The 26,081-nt window shown below is 42.9% G+C and overlaps 2 protein-coding genes across 2 annotated transcripts; one reads left to right on the forward strand and one right to left on the reverse strand.

Moving 5' to 3' along the window:
• Positions 1-540: 540 nt before the first annotated feature.
• pcbd1 (pterin-4 alpha-carbinolamine dehydratase/dimerization cofactor of hepatocyte nuclear factor 1 alpha) lies at positions 541-3,057 on the reverse strand. Its single transcript, XM_084021737.1, has 4 exons — positions 2,921-3,057; positions 2,006-2,137; positions 1,824-1,904; positions 541-635 (listed from the first exon to the last, which is right to left on the reverse strand). Exons 1-4 carry the CDS (start codon positions 2,921-2,923, stop codon positions 543-545), a joined length of 309 nt encoding a protein of 102 aa, XP_083877863.1. The 5' UTR covers positions 2,924-3,057; the 3' UTR covers positions 541-542.
• Positions 3,058-3,849: 792 nt separating this feature from the next.
• On the forward strand, positions 3,850-24,599 carry LOC311020697 (heparan-alpha-glucosaminide N-acetyltransferase; the record flags this gene model as incomplete). Its single annotated transcript, XM_084020906.1, has 18 exons — positions 3,850-3,916; positions 4,278-4,372; positions 4,979-5,100; positions 6,069-6,184; positions 7,890-7,959; positions 8,043-8,109; positions 9,930-10,012; positions 12,862-12,938; positions 13,667-13,697; positions 13,779-13,939; positions 16,178-16,290; positions 16,492-16,613; positions 17,327-17,450; positions 17,565-17,651; positions 18,784-18,861; positions 22,229-22,299; positions 23,392-23,504; positions 24,407-24,599. 18 exons carry the CDS (start codon positions 3,850-3,852, stop codon positions 24,586-24,588), a joined length of 1,779 nt encoding a protein of 592 aa, XP_083877032.1. The 3' UTR covers positions 24,589-24,599.
• Between the last annotated feature and the right edge of the window lie 1,482 nt (positions 24,600-26,081).

Here is a 26,081-nt window from a genome sequence, read left to right on the forward strand (position 1 = left end):
AATAATAGAAAATATACTAAATTAAAGATAATTCAATATATTGCTATTGAATTAATTGAGCAGCTATTTATGATTTTTCTTATTGTGCTTAAAATATGATTTTAATGTTAAACGGCTGATTGTTTTGTGTGAAATTTGTTCAAGAAATGTGGTCGGATCAGTTTAAATGCAACACAGGATGTGTTTTTAGAGTTGTTCAATGGGTTGAAACTTATTTAGTAAGAAAAGCTTTTTGAAATAACCTCATTCTGTTAAATGTTTGTGTTGCTTAGCAACGAGGATGAAACTGTAGAAGCAACTTTCCAGGATATTTAAAGTGTTTGGGAAAACTGTCACTGTGGGTTCATAAGGGTCAATGTGTCTTAAACATTATTTTAACTTTGGCTCACATTTATTCACCAAGAGTAAAACCAAAAACACACGTTGGACCCTTTACAGCTTAATATTTGGCCATTCTTTGGAAGTAACTGGTTCATATTCTTTGGATTTGCGGGTCACATCCTGGGATTCGATGGAAGGAAGAGCCGTTGGCTGATAAACGCTCACATCAGCGACGCCTGGTCGATGAAGGTGGCCAACGTGATGTCTCGCTGGGACAGACCCCCACAGTCATGGGTGCTCAGAGTGATCTGGACCTGGGGGGACAAGGGAGGACCTCTAAAACTGTGGGTTCACTTTAGTCAGGAGATGGACAGACAACGTCACATGCATCATGTAGAGGAGGACTACATAGGAGGACTGTGTAGAGGACTAGAGGACTGGGTAGAGGACTACATAGGGGACTATCTAGAGGACTGTGTAGAGGACTACATAGAGGACTATGTAGAGGACTGGGTAGAGAACTACATAGAGGACTATGTAGAGGACTGGGTAGAGGACTACATAGAGGACTATGTAGAGGACTGGGTAGAGAACTACATAGAGGACTATGTAGAGGACTGGGTAGAGGACTACATAGAGGACTATGTGGAGGACTAGAGGACTGTATAGATGACTACATAGAGGACTATGTAGAGGACTAGAGGACTATGTAGAGGACTCAAACAATATGATGTAAAGGACTGTGTAGAGGACTATGTAGGGGGCTATGTAGAGGACTATGTAGGGGCCTACATACAAGACTATGTAAAGGACTGTAGAGGACTAGAGGACTGGTTAGGGGACTAGAGGACTGGGTAGAGGACTAGGTAGGGGCCTACATATAGGACTATGTAGAGGGCTGAATGAGAGAGAAGAAGAAGAAGAAGAAGAAGAAGAAGAAGAAGAAGAAGAAGAAGAAGGAGGAGGAGGAGGTTCGTTAGCATTCTCAAGTCAGTCGTGTTTCTGGCTATATGATGAATGTAAGTCAAATATTTAATATCAATATTATATCTGTTAGCTGCGAAATGCTAACCAGCTAACGTCAGTAGCTAGCTAAACTCACGTTAACGGCCGTTTGTAACTGCGCAGCGTACAGAGTTAGCAGTTAGCAGCTAACGATAGCTAGCTAAGATGACGTAAGCTAGCTAAGATGCAAAGAAAAGCCGCGTTAGACAGGTAGCTACACCTTTTATTGAGCCATTAGCTCGTTTTGTGACAGCAGGGAGTTGTGTTGAATAAGCCCACTTCAGTTATTAGGACGGTGCTTTAAAACATGGGAGCTGCTCTCCATTATTTATTGCCTTTTTCTCTTAAATATAGATTTCACTTGACGCTTCAGGAGATGATCACATGACCTTTATACTTGCTTAATAAGGAAACGCAGTCCAAACTGTAATCTATTCACTGATGACCAGATTATCCTCTTATCTCCTTTTGCACGAGTCATGATTAGTCTTTTATACCTTATTATAGACATTGAACCACTCAGGGTGATGGTCCATCTTCTCCGCTTGCAAAGCCACTCTGGACATGAAACCAAACGCCTGAAAGGTAAAGAAATCATGCAGTCAAGTGTGTATGCATAATATACAGTATTTGCTAGTTGGATTATCTGACTTGTGCACTACACTGATGTGTTAGAGACCTGATTGAAGTCTTTGAATATGAACTCTTTGTAGATGGCGTCCCGACCCACGACCTCCACCCATTGAGCGTTGCGGAGCAGTGGGAGCAGGTGGGCCCTCTCCTCCTCAGTCAGACTCTGGATCTTACCGGCCTGGTGGGTGAGAGGAAGCAGGGGTAACAGCAGCTCTGAAGAGGGGCAGCTTCACTTACACAAACTGTGATTGGTTGCACAGGATCCCATCTGGAAACAATGGGAGGCTGCATTCCTGGTTTAAAAGCCTGTTCAAAGGTATGTGGTGGTGGTGGTGGGAGGAGGGGAGGGGGACACCCCCTTTTTTGGGTCATCCAGTTCCTAATCTTGACACATGATGCAGGGTCACATGGATTTTGAAGTTCATTCAGCCTTTGTAACCCTGACTCCAAAATCCAAACTGAACTGTCAACAATTTCACAACATTCCCCTCAAATAGATGTCTGATTTTTTTTTTGTATTGCACAACCGAGCGGGGACTTTTGAAAGCTTTTGTCCCCAGATGAGCGGTCATGCTTGTAAACCAGAGTAAACAGATGTCACGGCCCCCGAAGCAGAGCAGTGACATCAGCGCGTATCATAGCAACACTCTAATCTGCTCTATCAGTGGAGCGGACGGGCAGCAAGCAGACAATACCCACTGGCTTAAAGCTCGTCTATTCATCACACGAGGCGGCTTAGTGCGTTTACACAAAGAACGTGTGTCAGTTTTATCCCTGCAGAATAATCCGGGCACATATGAAACTTTTGTATGAATTGTTTCTGCATTTGTCGGTCTGTGATAAAACATTATCTAGTGGAGTTTTAGACCTTGAGAGTGACTGAATGGCAACAAGTGTGTGTGTGTTTGGCGGTAAGCAGCCCTCAGACTGAACACACACCGTAGACAAGTTGTGTACTCACCATGTTTGCAGAGTGTTTTCACGCCCAGGAGGAGGTTTCAGCTCCGGCTCTGTGTTGCACAGATCTGCTGTGGCAGCCAGCGGGTGTGTAATGACTCCATCCGACACAAGAGCCATAGGTCCTGTTTAGCTGCTCCCGCGGAAGCCTGAACAGAAATCCTCACAGCTGATAGGCTTGCTCGGCCACATGTCAGCTTGGGTTTAATCATAAACTGCCATCTGTTGCACAAGGCATGTGTGTGGCCAGCTATTGTAGCAGAGCTCTGGCAGTGTGTTGCTGTGTGTGATGAGAGGAGGGAGATACCATCCATCTCATACACACTTAAGATAATCTATTCCGTAGTGCATGTGCACACACATTAAAACACAAACTTAAACTTCAGGATAGCAACGCGCTGCTTAATGACGTCTCCGTTCGACGTGACGGCAGATTTAAAAGCATGGCTGGAGTTCATGTCAAAGGTTAATGAGCTGCTCCTCCGAGATCGCCCCGGTGAACTCGTCTGTCCTGGAGAGCGCTCAGGGAAATGAACTGGTTAATGAAATGAGGGGTGGGAGAGGATGTGACAAGGGATCAACATTTAACAGTTGGCCGGGTGGGGAAATGAGAATGGTGCTGCAGTGTTTTGGTTAGAAAGGAAGGCAGTGACTTGGAACAAAACCATCAGATTGGAGTCAAATAGTTGTATAGATTATGTTTGGAAAAGGAGCTTATCCCACTGACTTCCACATTTATACACACTTGAATAAGCTTCGTAAACTGGTGAAGTGGTTCATCGTTCATTGCTATTTAATTCATCTCTACAACAAACATAACGCGTCACAAGCCAGTTTAAAGATACCGCCACCCACCTATGCATGCTGCCCTTTGACCGCGTTTTATATTGGGTGTTATAAAGATGAGCAGTGGAAGTTTTCTCAAATAGCAACATGGAGCCTGGGAGGCAGCTACGAGCAAGTCTAACTGTGTTAATCCTTGTAGCGAGCAGCTACGGAGGTGAGTCTTCTTGGATTGATTTGCAGTAGATGACAATCCTCCTGATGTTCAGTCTTAAACGGTTAAAAGTGTGACGATTTGATGCAGGATTCTACCAAAGAGCAGTCACGTCAGTCCTAGACTTGTATTGTGTCTTTAGCTTCTTGTGATAATCGATGTTCGGTCTCTGTGATCAAGGTTAGCATTCAATTATAACAAGTGGGACCTGTCGGTAGTATGACGACTTACTCAGTCAATAGTATTGAGTCTGTGTTATGATCTGGATAATGATAGTAATCTGATACACCCTTCTGCTATCTTATATTTATGATGTACAAAAAGCTTTGTGTACATCATAAATCAGTGCTGTTAATCTATACAGGGCCCACTCTGAAGGTGGACCAGGCTTTGTTAACATTTCATAACCAGCTGACGGAAGAAGTGCAGGTTTTCTACACGTCAGATTACTGCGACAAGGTAAAGAATATATATATATATACTTCCTCTCTGATTGTCTGGGTTGTTCAAGATCTCAAGTCAGCAAAATGACTAAAGTATCCATTGATTGATTTTTGAGAGGTTCATAGTGATGCACTGTTGTAGTTTGACAATCATGTTTCTCACCCAGACCTAAAATTGGTACTCCAGTGATTTAGCATTTAACATTATGTGAAAATAAAAATAAAATACTCAAAATCATCGAGGTTCAGAAACACTGGAACATACATTTTCTATAATGCAACACAATGAAATACTATTAAATGGTTTTAAGATCTGTGTGAGAAGTACATTTTTAAGTATATTTCTCTGTATTTTTGTATATTAACCTTTTTGGTTTGTGATCCTTTAAAAAAAATATATATATTTACGAACCATTGTTTGAAGTTGCAGTCGTGGTGAGCTTTATTAGCTTCTGTGTAAGATTTTCCTTTTTCTTTAAACATTTCTCTTATTTATTTTCCTTTCTGTATCTTTTTACTTAACCATTGTTTCCCCTGCGAGTCTTTTAGCATGCCACATTGCATTTTATTACACTTATAACTTGTGTATCTGACAAATAAACCCTTTTTTTTTACTCCCCAGTGTGTGTATCAGCGTTTGGTAACTGTGAAGCCCAACAACAGCAATGCTTCTACTGTGATCGGCACTAAATTCACTCTGACTCTGCAAGTGAAATCACAGACCCGGAACGCAACTCTTTGCAGGTGATGAGTTTTAATATTCTGACAAAGCATCAATAACATCATCCCACCTACGAACCAAAGAGGTAAAAAAATTGCTGATTTGTTTCCTGTTTACTCATCGTAACTGCCTGGTGGGAGTTTATTGCTCTTGTTTCCAGCCGTGATATAGTGTGGTGGCATCCGATGATTGCATCAGCAGTCCGTGAGATTATTTACGGGGCTGGGGGAGTAATCCTGACCTGCTTTCTGGACCTGAGTGATGCCCTCCCCTAAACCACCTCCCCGGTGTATCGATCAGGAGCCTTTTTGGGGTTAATAAGACCTGACATTCCAATATTGATGAAAAGGGCTCATTAAATCTGGACATCTTGTGGAAACCTCAGCGGGGACGTTAACTGGAGGAGACAGTCGGCATATTTATAAACAATCAGGACTGACAAGACACCAGGGCAGATTCTTTCCATTTAGGGGTCACCTGTAAACGTGGTCCCGGAGATTCGGTTGCAACATGACAAGCCTCTGGTGCGTTTCCTTGCCCTCTCAGAGGTCTGGTCTTGGGCTGCCTAGATCAATGCTGAGGTCTCTAACCAGACTGTGCTGCTATTGATTTCCCTTTCCCCTTTGAAAAACACTCCAAGTGATAGCTAGTATGTCATCCCAGCAGAGGATCAATACGAGTGTGTAATGCATGTTTTTGGTGCCTGAAACTGGAGACGACGAGAGGACAGAGGGATGCAATTTAAGCCTGTGGGCACTAGGTGGTGCTCCTGAGCTTCTTTGTGTTGTAAAACCATCAGAAGGAGATGCAACCTTTTTTTTAATGGTCAGGTCAAGAGGAAAACAGCCGAAAGTGGATGAAAAAAGTAATGTAATATAGACTGCTGAGGAAGAGACCATTTCAAAACAGGTCTAATAATAAAAAACAGCCTGTAGTTTTTATGTGCTTTTAAGAGAAATGTGTCTCAATACTTCCCTTTTTTTAAATGCAGGTGGAGTCAGACATATGGAGAAGGTGGTCACTACTCCGTTTGGATCCAGATGTGCAAGGCCCGTAACATCAGCTGCACCGAAGCTGTGGATAAAAGCCCCAACAATGCATATCTGCGTAAGTGTGCATCGACGATGAACACACATTCATTGATCAAGTCGCATACTTTTGAATAACGGACTGATTGTGACGCGGTGGCGGTAAATGAACCTGTGTCCACGGTTCAGGGCCGAGCCTTTGATCCACTCTCAACCTAATTGAGTCAGCAAAGAGGGGAAATCACTCGGCCTGTCCACATGCACAGAGCCGTAATACTCATCCATCTCCCGGGACATGATGTGTATTGATCAGATAAGACGTGCTTTCTTGAAAAGGGATAAAAGAAAAGCTTTTCTGTTTGTTTTGAAGGCCTGCCTCCACGCGAGGGGGATTGTGGGTAATACATTAGGGAGTGTGGAAGGATTAGGGCGTAATGGGATTTTGAAAGCGTCTCTCTACATAATGTACACTCTACTTAACAATATTGCAGATTATGTTGTAGATCAGACTTTTAAGGCCAAGTAGCCATTATCCAAGCAGATATATGGTCAGTGTGACGGCACTGCTCACGGTATGATGAGCTTCCATTAGCTTCGCAGACCAGTGATTATACAACCTCCCCATAGGACTTGCTGAGCTTAAGTAATGGTCTGGTCAGCAGCTGGAGACAGGTTAGAGTTGCTCTGCTCGGGAAATTTCAAAGTTTACTTCAGCGCCTCGGATTGATCGGCAGCGAGGTCTCGGCGAGGTCATTTGATGGGTGTGGTGTTCAAGGATATGTTTTCTGTGCGGCTGCTGTCGGATTCAAACCTTTAATCACGTTAGTACTGTATTCTGCATCGCACCACAAACCACAAGTCACCTGCCGAGGCCTTAATTCTCACAAAGAAATCCAGAATATCGACCGCTACCAAGTGTTTGTCCGACTTCGATGAAGCCGGACGTAATAAGAGTCCCATTCGGTTTCTGTTCATTCCGACCATAACTAACTAACGAGTCTGGCTGTTGCATGAGTGTCGTTTCACTTCACGTGCCGCGAGCTTTATGGTGTTTTTATGAGCGGGGCGGCAGAGATGCCATGACTTTTCCGAGGCGATTAAGTGACCACTCTTTGTTCAGCGTGGATGTGATAGTGTGGATTCAAGCTCGGGGTTAAAAATGGCCACTGATGCACAAAAATGTATTTAAGAGATCATTTATTCACTAATGTCTCCATTAACATTTTTATCTGTATCATTCAGTGATACAAATACAGTGAAATAAACTCTTCTAATCCCATAAACAATGAATACTAATCTTCCTTCTGTGATCTGCTAAGATTTTATTATCTCTTAAGCAAATAAAATATATTTCAGATGTGAAATTTGGTACTGTAAGCCTCATCTTGACCTCATTCCTCTCTATGATGCCCTCTGGCAGACCAGCTCCTTCCCTCCTGTCTGTGTTTTCCTTTTCCTTGTTCCAGTGTAGCCTTACATTTTCCTTTTCCTACGCCTGCAGGCTTAGATTACCCAGATGGAATCGACCAAGAATGTTCCATTAGGTCCTTGTTTGTTACTTGAGGGATCCCCTTTGACACTGGTTGACTGACAGAGAGCCACAAGGGAGTCCAGAGGCGAGTAAAGCGGACAGTTTGGGCCTCTAATCAGGCTTTTTATCCTCCGTCAGATCCCATTCCGATAGAGTCGTACGAGCTCTTGATGTGGACTTCCAGACGGAAAGACTGTGACGTACCGTCTGATTCCACGATGTTCGTTTTGTAAACATTTTCTTTATTTTCCAGCTCTTCTTGTGGCAACTCTCTTACTGGCCATAATCGCTCTCTTATTTGTCGTGGCACCCTACATCTACAGGTACCTGTAAGGTTTTTACATCAAACCATGCCTCGTTCCCTCCTTAAGAGCAGTGCAGCTCAGACGTGTTGTTTCCTTTACAGACGGCGCTGCACATCAAAATGTATGAAGACCATGTGCTTCCAGAGTCCGCGGTACTCTGTGGATCGTGTAAGTAAAACGCTGCTTCTCATGAACGCATCAGAGCGATATCTGAATAAATGCAATGAGACGAGACGGATGAGCGATTTTAATTGGTTAGATTTAGATCAATCATAAACCAATCAAGGGAAATAAGTGGCAGGCACATCAGTGTTCTCTGTGCAATATTGAGATACTGAGCAGCTCAATATGAAACATTAAAAATCATTATTTTATTCATGGATACTGTGTTTGAGACAAATGTAGGCCAACCTTTTTTTCTGGGTGATGTTGGGACTTTGAAATTGTATTATCTGAAAGTCATGAGCGTATTCTAGTCCTGCTAAATGTGTTACGTGTCCTGAGATGACTTCTGTTGTGATATGACACTATAAATAAAATTGAATTGAATTGAAATTCAAATATTTCTTTACAACCTTGTTTGGTCCTTTAACTCCATAATTTGAAGTGTTCAGAAGCGCAAAGCAACTGTGCCACCTTTTATTCCTTCACTGCCGAAAAGCATTCACTTTCTCTTTAATCAAACATTAAAATTGCCTTAAACCAGAAGTAACATTGCATTATTTTTATTGGCCAGCTACGTAGCCTGAGATACCAAAATTGCTCTGCGACTCCAGTCATCAAGACGTTTGGTAGACACTAATTGGATGATTGATACAAATGTTAGCAGAGCCAATTGTAAAGCAGACTTCCATGGAGGCGATGGGGCATCTCGTCCGTCCAATCACGTTGCCCCGATGGCAAGAGCTGCTGCGTAATTTCGGTGAGCATGAATGGCTCCTCTCATTCTTCCAGGCAAGATGTCTCTGTCTTCCATATGCTGTGCGGATGGCATGCAGATCCATCACAACGTATTAGCGCTGGTGTCTTCCTGCTCTGGCTCTTTAAACTGCGGCGTGGAGGCCAGCGAGTCAGGCTAATCCAACTGAGAGGGCAACAGGCCAGAGTCATCCCAGTGCTGCCTTCCCAGAGGGAGGGGGGGGGGGGGGGGGGGCAACACACAGCACAGAGGGTGACCCGGGATAGAAAGATGGTCCTTTTTGGTTCTGTCAGCATTTTCACATCACAGAACAGTTTTTATATTTATGTAAAATCGTTGTAAAGTTTGTTTCCATGTCATAGTGTTCAACCTCTCCGATCCATTTAACAGTACAAATGTACAGAGGGTATAAAAAAATAATGTGACCCCCTCAGGAGAGAGAACTTTAAATATAACATCATAATAATAATAATAATATGAATAATTAATCATTGCTAGAGTAGAGGGTCATTTCAGACTTAGTGTCGATTAGCAGAACTCGTCAACTATTAAAATATGTCTCGTAATCAGCACTTTGATACGTAAGCATTCAAAGCAACACGGGGCGACTAAGAGAAGAGACGAAATAATATATAAATTATTTAAAGGTGTACTCATCAATATTTTATATCAACATTGGATCAAATGACTACATGTAATGTGAAAGCGCGCTCGTGGTGGCGAACCTGCAGAGAATCATCACCCAAAAAAAAAAAAAAATCCACACAGCGCTACGGCGCGTTTTAACGTCTTTCAGCTCATTGTTTTGGTTTGACTGTTTTGGTTTAGTATTTCTGTCCTTGTTGACATTTCATCACAGCAAAAGTAGAGCTAAAGATTGGGTGAATATTGGACTTCATCAGCTGACCAGAAGCATGAATACTGATGTTGATGTGTTAGTGCTTCACTTTATCATCTCAATGTAACACATTTAGCTAGTTTTCATACAACCTTATATGAGCCAAACTGGTGTTTTAGTTACTTAAAGGCCGATGTTCTGACGTTACTTTCCCTGCCCTTGTGTCTACAGGATGGAGCACAGGCCTGTGAAGCCGAGCCCGATGCCACTAAAGCCAAACCAACGCGTCTGCGGTCGCTGGACACTTTCCGCGGGTATGTACGCCATCAACAACCATCCTGTTTATCGGCCCATCACCACATGCGGCTCGCTCACATGCTGATTCTTTTTACAGCAGTCTGAGGCATGATGAAGATCTACAGGCCCGGCATAATGAATAATTACAGGGGTCACAGTCTGGCCACATGCTCCCCTAAGCTTTTGTTATCAGGCGGTATAGCTTTGGGCATGATTTCTGATATCAGCGCGTCTCGGGTTTGGAACAGTGTGTTTCTGTTGGACAGGAGTGATGCATGTGATTGAATCTGGGCTCCCTGCTAGCCTTAATTGTGGCCTGGGGGTAGACACAAAGCACGCCTCTCTGGAAACAGGATGCTGGTGTGGCTTTGACCTCCCCCTCGCCAAATAATTGATGTAATAATACCGTCAACATATCGGCACACATCCACGCGGCCATAGATCTCCTGCCAAAATGAGGAGCGAGAGGAAATCCAGCAGCACAGAAGCAGACAATTGGCATCTTCTCCAGCTGTGGCTTCCTTTTTTTTTTGGATGGAAAGCCATCCGAAACCACCGCGCATATGTGCCGAATTCAAAATCCCGCATAGTTTTGTTTGGTTTGGTAGATGAATCAAATGACTTCACTTGGACAAGTGCAGCGGTTCATGGAAAGGCTAGATTCTGATTTTATTTCCTTTCAGTTACACTGCCCGACGTCGTCGTGTTCAATCTTATTAGCTGAAATGTCACTCTGGGGCTACAGATACTTGTCACATATTGATGTCCTGATAGGTAATACTGGAAAATCTCATACCTGGCAACACACTTAATCAAACTGTGACTCAGCGCTGGAGATTAACGCTGTGTGTGCCTTCACAGCCCCGTGACTTATGATCCATACTCCCTGATAAGTAACAACAGCGGCATCACGGTCCATAAACGCTGAGACATTTCTGTAGGCAAAAGGCTTTTTTTCCCTCTGAGCTGAAAGGTTTTTCTGATCATTGCTCAGGCTGCCCTGACGTGATATACAGAGAACAGCCGGGTACGGTTGCAAGTTAATTTTTCTAAAAGGATTTGAATTTTAATTTTGTTGCTGCGCTGCTGAAAGCCCGTCGCTCGGTTTTCTTTACTGTCGAGAAAATCGCACAGTCAGTAGTTAGCGGTGCCATACGACAGACGCATTTAACACCAGGTGGCCGACTCATTCTGGGCCTTATTTTGACTCCAAGTTTTCCTCCCGATTCAGTTTCAGATATGCTCTGATGTTTGGCCACACAAAAAAAGGAACCTTGGCATTTCCACTCGAGCAGTAATTTATTATGACTGGATTGGATGTCCTTGTATTTGATATAGCCAGCACAGAAGGTAACTCGATACTCAGCCGTGATAGAGTGTAACTATCCATTTGCAACAGGGAAATGTACTAAGAGAACGCTCTAATTGGTGATGCATGTACAGTGATTCAAATCAAAGAAGCGTCCGTCAGCGAGGCCCGACCAGTTGTCACAGTTGCGAGAAAGACACGTCTGTCTGTAATCCGTTGGCTATAAATCACGAATGCTGATTCCCAGACATGAATTTAAGTCTATTACCGCAGTGACAAATGGCCAGTGGAGAGCTTATTTACAGCTTCAACTTGATTAGGAAGTAAGAAACAAGCCTGTGGTGTTTCAACCTGGACATTATTAACTTTAGTGCAACATTAAGCAAGGTGCTCTCACTCCGCATCATATTAATTAAGCACTTATAGTTTCCCTCAATCATAATTGGCAGCCTCTAGCGTCGTGTGTGTGTGTGGCATTTGTAATGGAAAATGATGCTCTCATTCGCAGTCAGACACCCAGAGTGTTTTGATTAAAAAAAGATGGCCAATAAGCTCCGATATTACGGGGATTTTCACCAGGTCTCATCTGGCCAGTGATTTAACCTCTGTCTTTGTCACTATGGCGACTAATGGATGTGTTCGTCAAAATTCAAATGATAGCGAGCATGCATATGAGTGTGTGCGAGCGAGCGAGAGAGAGAGGAAAAAAAGGAGTACTTGGACACATGCAGCAGGGTTTACTCTGCTTTAATAGCCCTTTTGAGATGATGGCGACCGATTAAAATCTAGTATCAGCAGGTTGGGGGCTGAAAGAGCAGTAATGGCTTTGGTGCACCTCTTAATTGAATCCACGCAGAAAAAAACAAGAGGTAGATACAGTGCATCTTATCAGAGAGTCTTGGAGGTTGTCGTAATCGTGTTATGGCTCCCCCTCTGTGATTTTTTTCTCTTGTTTGTGATTAAATAAAACATGAATTGAAAGCATAAATTCAAAGTATTTACAGGATGGTGAAAGGCTTGAATTTGCCTCGGAGCAAACCACTTGACCGTGCAACCGTTTACACACCCCCCCCCCCCTCTCTCTGCAAGTTTGTGTTGCGTAATGGTCCTCCCTGCAACACAAACACCTCTCTTCCTCCTCCAGTGTCTTGATTCAGTGAAGCACTCCATCACCTGCACCGTGTTTCAGCAGCCTTGCCCGGCGCTAAAGTATAAAGTGTATCATATATTAGATGCAAAGTCTTTAGTCAGCACTCCTGCTTGAGGAGATCCAGAGGACAAGTGTTCATTTCCTGAGTGATTCATAATGCTTAGATTGCATTACCTCGCATTTGGAGTGTGACAGAATAAAACGCCCCCCCCCCCCATCCTCTGGCCTCTTCAAATACAAAACTTGATATTGTATCGGATGTATTAGATGATGAGAGATGTGAATATTTAATGCTTTTCTGTGTAATTGTTTTCAAACCATATTTCCAGCATTTGTTCTGCGTCTGTGACGGCTAATCAAACTAACTCATCAGTGAACTGCAGTGCTTACTCATTGTGTCTTTGCAGGTTTGCCATGACGTTGATGGTGTTTGTGAACTCCGGTGGAGGAGGCTACTGGTTCTTCCAACATGCACCGTGGAATGGTAAAGTATAAGATGCACAGTTTTGTTTCCCTTCATCTGCTATTCGAGGCGGTTTCTCATTCAGCCACATATGAAACACGTGTGTAAACTCCAGGCTATTTTTCATCCTCTCATCACGTCTGCAACATCTTCTGACCTGTTGTCACTAATTATGATAAATGCAACCTGAAAACACACACACACACAGGATGCCATTCCTCATACGAGCCAAATCAAAGGCAGGATCCATAGACTTTTATTGTTATTAACAACCGGGGAGGTGACGAGAAAGAGGAGGGATGAGTGTTTGAATGGCAGCCGGGGTGAATATGGGAGGTGCCAAAGCATGCTGAGTCTCTTTTTTCTTTATGTAAATAAAGGTTTTAAAAAAAGAAAACCTGCCACTGTTATTTTTTGATGAAATCCATGTCATTTTTTAGGGGCGTTCTCAATTTAAATTTTGTAATAGCCTCTTTGCCACATCTACAAGGCGGCATTGATTTCAGGGGTGGTTTGATTAATCTTCCCTCTGCTGCTGTCACAGGAGTATAGATATTTATGCACCTTTTCAGAATGGAAAGTTAATGACTGAAGCAGTGATTTAAGGACATAACGTTGTTCTTCATTTGCCTTCTTGTCCTTTTGGATTGCAGGGATTTAAGAAGAAAAAAAAGGGCAAGAACTGTGAACTTTGTATAATAGCGTCAAGTTCTGTGTGTATTAATATTAATGTGTGGATTTTTTTGCAGGTCTAACTGTGGCAGATCTCGTCATGCCGTGGTAGGTTTGGTACTGATTTATATACACAAATGTGCATGTTTGTGTGTATGTATACTCACATTATACTGCTCCTTCTTTAAGGTTTGTGTTTATTATCGGGACTTCAGTGGTGCTGGCCTTCAGGTCCATGCAGAGGAGAGGAGTTACCCACCTGCAGCTGCTGCGCAAAGTCTCCTGGAGGACGGCCGTCCTCCTGTTGCTCGGCTTCTGCTTCCTCAACTACTCTCCACGCGACGGACCACGTAGGTGCAAAACAGCATGTAGAACATGATGGAACCAGTACGTTACATGTTGATGTGCTTGTTCTGTGCTGGGGAAATGATTAAAACAAAGACTCTGGCATGGCACGTCGAATGCAACACGTGTACAGCACTGTTAATCATTAGCACAGAAAGATAATGCACCTCTTCGTGTGCCATATAGGCCTGCAATCAATTTGTCAATTAATCAATTCGTCGACAGAAAATGAATCAGCCTCTGTATGCAAACATTAAATTGTGATAAATTGCCTTATTATTAGAGTAAACAGACATTTTTTTTTACTGTTTTCTACTACTTTGATACAAGATTAAAAAAACGTTTAGACTAATTGATTATGAAAATAAACATAGTAAATGCCCTGATGTCAGAGAATAGGTAATATACATTATATTTGATATGTTCATAAGTACACTAGTTAAAAGCCTGCATGTACAAACTGTAGTTAGTCAGGTGACAAAGACAAAGAAGCGTTTGGATGCAGATGTGTGATGAAACCCGAGGCTGCAGGGCTCTGTTGGGGTTAAAGGAGGGAAAAGCAGGCGGAAAAATCCCAATTTCATCATCCACCTGGGGATGCAGAGGGTGCCCTTCACACATTAGCCACCCAAGTGCTAATGGACTTTCCTGGGTGGATGTCTGCGTAACTGGGTTAACAAAAATATTGTTATTGTGTGTGTGTGTGTGTGTGTCGTCTCAAAATCCAGCACCAGGGGACGTTTAACAGAGGCAGATTGAGCAAAAACAACCGCTGCGGTAATGGACAATTACCAACAGATAGTGTTACACTCTTCAGCTGCTGTAGAGGCTGCTGCTGCTGCTGGAGCTGATCATAACGCTGCAAGTGACTTTTACCATAAACTGCAGCTTTGCCCTCCATCTCCAAGGACAGTCCTCGGCAGTTTAGTCCCAGGGTTTGATCTAATAAGAGAGTGGAGTCATCTCGGTTCAATACGTTAAACTGTTTCAATGTCAGACGAGACGGGAGGAAGGTGTTAACCTTTTGACAGAAACGATGAGTCATTTTATATAAAACGCTGCTACGGTTGGATCATCGTTGTCTATTTGGTAGTTATTTTTATTTTGTTGCTTTAATGAAAGACTTACAAACTAGTTTGTTGGTTTCAGATGATTAAAGAGTGCTCGATTTAATGGTTGAATTTCACATTCAATTAGTTAACATTAAAATGTAATTGTGGAGGAGCTAAAAATATGGCTGTTTCTCTTTAAACTCTTTGAAGTTAAAGGCACAGTGACACAAAAATATTGTTTTGCCGAAGGCGATGGTGTGTTTTCAAGATTTAATCTCTAAACATTTCACCTTTTTTTTGTTTTGTTTGGATGACAACATGAGTCTGATGAAGATGAGGTCAGAGAGTCAGATTTGACCTCTGATGTTCAAATAAGAAAAAACCCTCTTTCTGAAAAGTTTTGCTCTACTTTCTGATGGGTTTTATTCCGTTCTGCTCACTTCCACCATAGAATCATTTGATTCATTCTCTCACTGAAAGTGCTCAGAGATGGGAAGTAGACAGCAGAGCTTAAATGATATTGAACGACAAAAAGGGTCTCCATTTCACACTCAAACCAAAAAGGAAAATCCTCCAGAAATTGATCAGAAAGTGAAACAAAAGATTTCCACAAAACTGTTTTTTTTGCTTTAAGTGACAAACAAACGTGTGGAGGATCTGGGTGGGAGGGGTGTAACCTGCAGATATAACAAATGTTTCATAAGTAAGAGCTTCCTCTTTTCCTGTGAAAGGAGAGATTTCCGCCCTCCTTATTTGATTTGTCCGGATCAATGATTGGGATTACACCGTTTCATGGCACTCTGTGTGCGGCAAAGAGGTTTTCAATTAACTAATGTGTAGATTACCATCAATCTCTCAACCACGAGCCAATCTTATCCTCCCCAATTTGTCGAGACACAGAGATAACTGGGAATCTTTGATTAGCTTTCCATGTTCTTGACATGTATCCGTATCCTGACACCAACCCCCCGGCGTGGCACGCTGTCCATCATCCTCCCTCAGGAAGTTGTGGAACGCTTGAGGCGAGCTTCTCAAATCCTCTGCTATCAATTACCTGATTTATCATATGCTGAGATCAGCAGGAATGGCTTTGCAACACTGAGTAATATCCGAGCTTCGTTTTGGCGTTCATCATCGGGTATGGAGGCGTGAGTGAGCGTTCATGCCGTGTGTTGTTGGGTTGTGTTCCAGTGTCCTGGTCCTGGCTGAGGGTCCCCGGGGTGCTGCAGCGTCTGGGCTTCACCTACTTTGTTCTGTCTCTCCTGCAGACTTTCTGGGGCCAGAAAGAAATCCCACTGAGAGCGGTGAGCAGCTCTGTCAAGTCCACTTAAGTCTGTCATTACACACCAGGGAAGCAAAGAAAAAAAGAAGTCCAGCCTGAAACAACACATTTATAAAAATGTTTTATTGCTGGCCAGAGATAAACAAAATAAAGTTTCTTATTAAAAAGTGTCCAAAAGATGAACAGGCATGTGTTTTAAGTTTTTGTGTACTGTGTGATGCAGAATCCCTGGTGGAGCCCCGTCCAGGATGTGGTCCTTTACTGGCCACAGTGGCTGATTATCATCCTGCTGGAGACCCTGTGGCTCTGCATCACGCTGCTGATGCCCGTACCCAACTGCCCCACGTGAGTCCAATCCACCCATTTAATCCAGCGTACACACAAACTCAAAAGTGTGTAAATCTCTCCATGCTGAGATGATCTCCAGGTGGGAGTGTTTGGAGCGGTTGGTGTGAATGTGCACCTCCTCGTGTTTTGCTGGTGTTATGAACCCGCCGTGATTTATGGGCCTGTGGTGGATGCTTCAGAGGGCATAATTAGCCAATCTCAGTCTGTCATGTGCAATAAGAGGAGCGGAGGCAGAGGATCCATCTTCCTCGCTCGGCGTCTTCTCCTCAGTGCTGCTTTTTTTTTCTTCTTTTGCTTTCGTGCAATGTGAGGATAATAATGTATTTTATTTATAGATGCTTTTCGGAGCATTCAAGGACACCGCACAGGCACTGTTACAAAAACAAAGCAAACCGTGTATGAAGACATCATAAAATCAAACAAAACTGAGTGAGTTACTGCAATTAAGGGTATAAAAACGTCATCAGTGCAAACCTCAATGTGGATGCAGCCATTAGAGACCGAATCAGACTGAATATCCAGACCAGCTGATGAGTCTAGAACGCATGGTAGTTGACGACATCGCCGATCTCATGCTAAACTTAAATCTGCCTCATGTTTTAACTTTGCTTAAAAAATCATTTTATAATTATTTTGATTCCATTTCTGATGCTATAACATCTTCGTCTTATTATTTTAATACTGATATATTCAATATTGTTTGTCCTCAGAGGGTATTTGGGAGCTGGGGGAATCGGTGATAACGGTCTTTACCCAAACTGCACTGGGGGTGCAGCAGGATACATTGATAGACAGATATTTGGCGGTAACATGTACAGATACCCCACATGCAAAGTAAGATCTTTTTCATTATTTCATCCATCAATCTTAAGACCTTACAGTTAGAATTTAAAACAACGCCGCTGGTCGTTGCTCATCTTGTTTTTTTTTTGTTTGTTTTTTTTACAGGAAATGTATCTCACTAGGCAGCCCTTTGACCCAGAGGGGGTTCTGGGTACAATCAACTCCATTGTCATGGGATTCCTGGGGATGCAGGTAAGATGGACCATTTATTTCTCCTACAAGATATTATTATTATTATTATTATTAAAGGAGTAAACAAAAACAAAATTGTATTACATGGTAATGTACTTAGAAAATGTATAGTTTAGCTGAGTAAAAGGTTATTTATTGAGTAATCATGGATTGGGTCAAACCACCCTTGATTGGTTTAGTGATTTTTATTTTAATTTGTGTTTCATTAATGTCTTTGTGATTATTTTTAGCAATCAAAGTTTATATATTAACCTCCTTTTTACTTGATTGGATGACAAAAATCTCAGCAGGTTTAAAAAAACACTGCATGTTGATTCGGTTGAACTGGCGCTCATGTCCTGTCAAAATACTGGCCTCTGATTGGCTGAGAGTAGCAGCTTGTTTTATTCAGATGTAACCAAACTTGTTCAGTGAACGCCTACAGATGAAAAACAGTTAATTGAATCACATGAATCCAATCAGAGCCATGTGTAGCAATGATTGTAATCTTAATTTCTTACATTTCTTATGATTTATTTCATTCTAATTTCTTTCATTTCTGCATATTAAATGTGTATACCAGAGCTTCTTTACCTACAGACTACATATAACTCTGCACTTAAACAAAGGTTAAGTGAACGCCTCGTTCCCGCCCGATCCTAAGTGCACAGCTGTCTTCCTTTAATGACAAAATGTTGTCATAGAGGGCTTTTTGGTCTTCCAAACCTGAGCCTCCGATGGTGACTGTGTCACTTATAACCATTTGTGTGGTGAGAAGTAGCCTTGCGAAAGCGGGCGCATTGCTGAATTCCCGACAGGCGGTTCACACAGAGCCCTTCAGTCAGCGAGGCTTAGACGACACGCCAGGTGTCCGCTGCCCTCATCTGCGCTCGCCAGCGCTAATTTCCTCAGCTGCAACACATTCGTCATCACCAAATTAATCAGAGGGTGTGGATGATTTACACCCCACATCTGGCTCAACAGGATAGGAGAAATGTGACCGCCTTGTCAGGGACGCTGCACATCCCAGGCCTATTTGGTTACCCGCAAGGGCAAACACACGGCGCACACAACGGGTTGTTGGTGTTTACGTGGTATTTTCTCATTAAATGTAGGATTGAATCTGTGCTTATCTCTTCCTCTTTCTCCACAGGCCGGGAAAATTATCATTTTCTACAAGGGGTCGAATGTCCGCATCGTCTGCCGACTCCTCGCGTGGGCCGTCATCCTGGTACGTCACCTCACGGGGATGCTTTTTAAGCACGGCTGGAGAAGTAAACGAGCACAAAAGTCAATTGGTGATTTAAAATCAAGACAACAAGTCGTTTAAAAAACGGCGTCCTTCTATGACTCACACAGCTGAGCACTTTTTATGGTCTCGCCTTCGCAGGTTGACTCTGCGTGCAACGTGTTTTTCCAGCCACTCGGGTATTAGTCACCGCCGCCGAAGCCATTCATTAGCAGGACTTAGGAGAAGATGTGTGTTATATCGGTACAATTAAACAACATCCATGTGTGGCTGTGTTTCCGGGCAGACGTGCCTCGGGAGGGGATACACACTGCCTCTCATTGTGCCTCATGTGGTTTTAGATCTGAAGATGTGTGATTGTTGCTTCACTACTCGTATACCTGAACACTAAGTTCAACAAACGTGCACAGACCAACCACATGTCAGTGTGAATAATAGGTTAGAGTCCATTCAAACCCACAATAACAAGATGAATTCCTTCATGAAGCTGCTCAGACAGCATTTCAGGTCATATTTGTTTTGGATCTGCATTCATTCTGGGTGGTCTCAAAGTACAAGAAGAGGCAAGCTGGCCTCTGTTTCATTTGGGGGGGGTGGATGTGTCCCACTGGGAGAAGCCAAGTGTTATATGAGACGACCCATTTTGCATTTGTAAACCTGTGACAGGAGGCCGTTGAGTCGGCTCTAACGAGATTGACAGATATCCGCGTAGAAGGGGCCGCGGCTCGGCCAACTTGTTTTGTGCGGTGAGATGCTGCAGAGATGTGGCTGGTGTGCAGAGCGGCGTTAGTGGGAGCCTGCGTGCTGTGGCGAGGCAGACATCCTGAGCTGGCGGTGCCGTGGCCCGAAGTGATGATGGAGCTGGAGGCGCTGGCTGCATCACTCGGCCTTTGAAATCAAACTGTGAAAAGAAAAGGGGGCTAGTAGACGCAGCCAGGAGGAAACGCGCACATTTGCTTTTAAGTCATGTAGTTGTTATATATTGCTATGCTATTTTAGAGATCCGGTTCCTGCCAGACTTGTGTGACTGTTTGACCAATGTGATTAAACCACATTGACGTTTCTGAAGTTAAGTAAACAATATCATCCATTAACTTGGTTTTATCAGGACTCTGATCTCAGCTGTCTTGTAGGCTTGTTGCATCAAGTCAAGTTTATTTGTGTAGCCCAATATCACATGCAGTATCTCCATAGTAACGGTTCCTCTTCTAGCTCATACTTTCTTCAAAGAAAAAGGAAATACCCCCAAAAAACCCAGCATGTCAGAAAACAAGACGGGGCGTCTACACTCATGCTAGCAGCTCTGTTGGAGCAGACGCTAATATCGGCATGCTAACATGCTCACAACATGCTAATGTTTAGCAGGTATATTTACCGTGCTCGTCATTATAATTAAGCATATGTGCATGCTAAGATTAGCTAATTATCAGTTAATTCAAATGTCATTAGTTAAGCAGATATTTTGTAAATAACCAGAGGGTCGCCAAAGTTATTACAGTTTATCCTGAGGGGAGCATGAATCTCTATACTGAATTTTAGGGCGAGCCATCCTATACATTTTCAGGCATTCCACTCAAAACTATTAATTATGACCTTGTGTGTCTTTAAGGTTCATCATCTGGGAACCACGAATGTCTGTACCAGATATGCTGCCAATCAATTTAGTAGGTGTCAAGACTGTACAGCTAAAAATAACACCTGCAAATAAAAAAATGGAAAGGTTTATGTGCATAGTATAAAAACAATATTATAATCCAATAAGGCTGTAATAGATCCAATATTAATGTACCAATACAACATATGAAGAGTAGTAGTACGAGGATTTGGGTTGTTTGTGAATCGGGAAGAATGTTGCACATATATGAGAATGAATTGAAATTCTGTTGTGAGATTTTAATGTCTTTAACCTCAATTTTTAAATGACAGATCTCCCCATTATGTCTCCCGGTGTTGAATCTTATTGACTATCATTGTGGAGCGAGTGACCGGAGGGAGGTGAAATAAATTAGATCCATTTCGGTTTCTCCCGGAGGCACGGAGTGATGAAGTAACACACGGGGAAATAAATAAACATTAGGCTTTTTTTTTCTGTTTTTTTTGCAGCCGTATCTCACGCTCCGCTGCTTTAATGCCACGTAGATGATGTTGGACGCTTCCCAAGGTGGTGATGTAGGATTCGTTGTATATTCGGGACAATACAGCGTTTTAGTGATGGATCAATACAGGGGCTTAAAAATCCTGGTTAACTGAAATAGAGAATAACAATAAAATAGATTTTCTCACATTGCAATGCTTGACAGAGAGCTAGCCTTTTTTTTATTGATTCTTGGAAGAGATACAGACCATGTGTAAAGTATGAGGACAGTGTGTGTTTATATATATATCTTCTTTGGTTTCTTCTTTAATCTCGGTAGCTAAATCTGCAAAATCTATTTTTAGACCGAAAGAAAGCAAAATTAGTTTTAGCGATCGGCCTGCTCTTCATATTGACTTTTTCTAATACGATTTTGGCTCGGAGGGGAGGCGGGAAGCAGAGCTGAACAGCCTCTTGTTTCAGACATGTGCTCTTGACATTAGCGGGCTCTGCTCGGTGGAGGAGGGAGGCTCATTTCTGCAGACACCCGACCACAGGATCGGGTATTATGCACGGGAGCTTCACAAACCAGAACCAGCTCGGTTGTACACCACAGTTCACTGTAATGTGATTTCTGGATGGATATTGAGGGGGGGCGACCGTGCATCTTTCTCCTAATAAACAACAGCCACTGTTAATTAAAATCCAACGATCAGGCTCCAGAAGTGAGAGATTGAAATTGAGCGATTGCCCCACATACCAGCTCCCCGTCCCACATCCTGCTGCCTGGATAGCCTGGAGACTCAATCCAGCCCCGGCTAGGCTATTTCCACACCATCGATTCTGTCATCTATACACATGATGGATATCCACCTAACAAGCATGTTTGGACTCCGATCCGCTGCCCTGGGTTTCTCTCCAGAGCATGAAATGTTTCCTTGAGTCTCTAAATCATAAGTAAAGGTAAATAGATGAGACAATAACAGGTTTTTATTGACTAGATCATACACAGCTCTTCTGTATTGTAGTTTAAAATAAAGGGCAGGTGAGTCAAATGGGTGGTTTGAGCTGCACAGCATTCCAGTGTGGAGGATCAAATTGGCGTGTTTGCAGTGCCGATATTGTGCGTGTGACTTGACGGACCTTGTTTATCAACTTTCAGATAATCGGTTAATCTGGCTTGATTCTGTTGCCTCACGTTTTTTTAGCAGCCCAGTAGTGCTTGCTTTATCGCCCCCTACATCGATTTGAAATCTGTTTCATTTCCACCCTCAGGGAATCTCCGCAGCCATCCTTTCTAAGTGCACGCGAGACGGAGGATTTATACCTGTCAATAAAAACCTTTGGTAAGTGCTTCCTGACCCTCTAAATCCAGCCACTTTTTCCTCACAAAAAGAAAGGATGGGTTTCCAGCGGGGGGCACAAATCAAGGCTGCTAAAACACGCATTTACTTACATCCAACGACAGCTGTGACTGTAAATAATCACCGGTGGTGTCGGGAGTGTGAGGTGGAGCGCTTATACATCCTCCCGACATGATCACTCTTCCTTACGGCCAGGAAAATAAAGGATGCTTTGTCCTCTCCACTCGCTCGCTGCACATTTTCACCAGCTCTGTGCGGTGGCATGGGATCTGGGAAAAGCATCTGTACGACCGCAGCATAGTTTAACCACTCCCAAACTATCATATAACTTTTTTTTCTTTTTTTGGTTAAAAAGACACGGCGTCTTGATAAATGTTTGGAAGGCGTATACATGAAATACAGCCAATTACTACCCCCAGTTGTAGATTATTTTACAACCTGTGCGTTTGTTCCACTCCCCACATTTCCCCTTAATATGATGTGAATCATTTTAATGTTGCAGCAGGAAGAATACCATTTCATCTGTGATGTGTAAGCAAATTCTTCATGATGTTCCACAGGGGCCCCCAGCTAACGCCGTGCTCATCCCTCGCCATTACCTGCCTGGCTTTTATAGGCAGTTCATCATACCCAGGTTATTGAGCTCTCGAGTACGAGTCCCTGCCTGCATGTCTAGAAGTAATTAACTCCCGGCTAAGAATCCTTTTTGGCTCCACTTCAGCTCGGATAAAAAAAAAATATATAAAGCCCACTGCAAGGAGGCTCTGGGAGGCAGCCATTTTACATCGGATGATATTACATCAAACATTCTTGCACTTAAGAACAGACAGGGACATGGCTGGCTGGCAGGGCTCCACGGATCCTCGTGCCAAGGATCCACTGCTGATGCTTTGGACCAATCCAGCAAAACTATCCCCACAGTTTGCTGGATTGGCTCCAGACCCCTGGGTGTTACTCGGCTGCAGTGCAGGATTGATGGACTCGCTGTGTGTTTTATTTATTTTTTTTACACCTTTGTTCACACCGAGCCGCTCACATCTTAGTGATGTAGAGAGTAAAACTGTGTTTCTCCAGGTCGCTGTCCTACGTGATGTGTATGGGCTGTTTCTCCTTCCTGCTGCTGGGAGCCATGTACTTTGTCAGTGACATCAAGGGTTGGTGGGGCGGACAGCCATTCATATACCCAGGTACAGTTTAGACACCAAGGGTGTGTTTGTACTGCTCTTACAGAAACTATAACACATGTTTATGTCAACAAGGGGTCACATGATTACCTGCAGGGATGGAGCCACACAGAATCATTTCTGTTAATGAATTCCCCTTCATACTGTAGAAAGCCACCTGCACTTCCTGCCACAGTAGCACACATTTAGTGACAGAAGTGGAGCATTTAGAGCTGAAACTGTCAGATATTTCTTTCAGGTTGGCAGATTTAAAAAAAATAAAACGGCTAAAAGGACTATTATAATGCTAATGTTGCTCTGTATCAACAGGAAGCTGTTTGCTAACGATTACAACAAAGATGATGATATATATATCAGGTTTAAAGTGAAACTCTGGTACATTTCAACCTGGTTAAGCACTTTGCACTCCAAAATCACTTTGCACCGAAAATTCGGATGTATCAAGGGCAAACAAATGCTCCAGTCTTCCAGAAATCATTTTTAAATGTTTGTCTTCGAGTCCAACCAAAAGGTAAACACACGGTTTACTGCACAGCTGATAAACTGTCTCAAAGTGCTCATCATTTTATATATATATATATATATATATATATATATATATATATAAATAACAGGATTCTGCTATAACAAGGCTTAATATTACTGAGGTACCCTGAAAAGGATGGATTGCTTGGTAGGGGCTTGTGATTGCTTCTCTTCCTCCAGTTATTTGTTTACTCTTGGCCAGATTCGAGAGACGAGGTATTTTGAAATGATTGATGTAAAATGTGACATTATTTTTGATAGTTTTCTGGAGGTTTGCTCTGCGAGCGGCATGACTGATGAGGAATAAATAAATAACACTTGAAGGACGGTGGAGTCCTGTGTTTGACTCTCCTCCTCCTCCTCTTCCTCCTCCTCCTCAGGGATGAACTCCATCTTTGTGTACGTTGGCCACGCTCTCCTGGGTTTCTACTTCCCGTTCAGCTGGGAGATGCGTTTCCAGGACAGCCACTGGGAGTGGCTCTTCCAAAGCTTGTGGGCGACGGCTCTGTGGGTGCTCATCGCCTACCTGCTCTACAGGAAGAAATTCTTCCTCAAAATCTAAACCAGGACCATCACACGTCCCCGTTTTTTATTCTCTTATTTTGTAATTCTTTACTTGTCACTTATGTTTACATTTGAATGAATTGTACTGATGCTGAAGTTGTATGTTAAAGGAAGGAAAAAAAAGAGATGTTCATCCATGAAGCCCATTAAATCAGCACCTAGTCTCCAAAGGTCTCCTCCACGGTCCGTGTGGGCAGCTGAGAAATGATTTGATGCCACTTGTTTTGTGCACTGAATAGACTTGATTAAATCAAATACACCGAGGTGGTACTTAACAAATTAGGCCGAGTGATTCCACTACACACCAAGCCAGCCATTATGAGCCTGTTGCCATGGCCACTCCTCCTCCTCCTCCTCCTCCTCCTCCTCCTCCTCCTGTATGTGTGTGCGGATACCATCTGCTGTCCAAGCGACAGTACTTTAATAGGGGTCAAGATGCGCCGCTCACAAAGGAGCTTCATTAATGGGTCCGACACCTCTTGCACTCATTGTATTAGAAAATCAGGGAAATTACACAAATCCAATTCATAAGAGACGACCCCCCACCCCCCCCCCCCCCTCCTCCCTCCTCCCCTCAAAGAGCCCCTTTAACATTTTTACATATTTAACACATTAAGCTGCTCGTTTACTGAAATGGGGTTTATTTTTTTACATTTGGATGATAATACTTCCTCAGGGTGGACGAGTGATTTAGTGATGTTTTTTATAGAACGTACACACACTGTATTGAACGCGCTGCCATCAGTTTGCCCTCAGCGTCGGGTCAGGTGGTGTGTACATCATGAAAGGAGCATCCAGCTAATGAAATGAAAACGCCGTTGTTCTCTTATTGCAGAGTAAAATCAGATCACACGCTGCTCGGTGATAACATTGCGTGGTTGTTTTTCCTCTCGTGAACAGAAGTTGTTTGGAGTCTCTGCAGGTGCATCTCGTCTCTCTTGAACAGGACTCAAGTCCTGATGATTGTTTTGGAAACTCAAGATCAATACAGACTCACCACCAGAGCGCTAAAGAGACCTTCTGGTGTGTTTGCATGCCACAATAAAGCTTTTTCATATTTTAATTTCAATGTGTGCATTTTAGCTGACTCATTCTTAGTGAGTTACAGGAACTGCAAACAGCCAATGAGCTCAAAGCTGTTGGCGGACATCAAAGAGTGTCTAGACTGTGGAGATGATGAATATTCTGCTTATGTTTCAGATTCAGGCTTCCTGCTTGAATAGCATTGTGTCGGTTCCACATACCATGACTACATCGCATTTCCTCATGTCTATTGATCCATTGAACATACGTCTCAGGGTGCCTATAGTCTGTCATATGGAAACTCTATCCCAGATACTCGGCTTATCTTATATATCACATAATGATCCCCACACTCTCCTGTAAGTGAACATTTGAGCACAGTATCTGTTGACAGTATCGACAAACTCACACATGGAGATATCTGCACGTTTCTTGAAGAAATTACTTTTAAATTGATATATTTGGTTT

The sequence above is a fragment of the Eutrigla gurnardus genome (genome assembly GCF_963514095.1).
Source record: "Eutrigla gurnardus genome assembly, chromosome: 11".
NCBI lineage: Eukaryota > Metazoa > Chordata > Actinopteri > Perciformes > Triglidae > Eutrigla > Eutrigla gurnardus.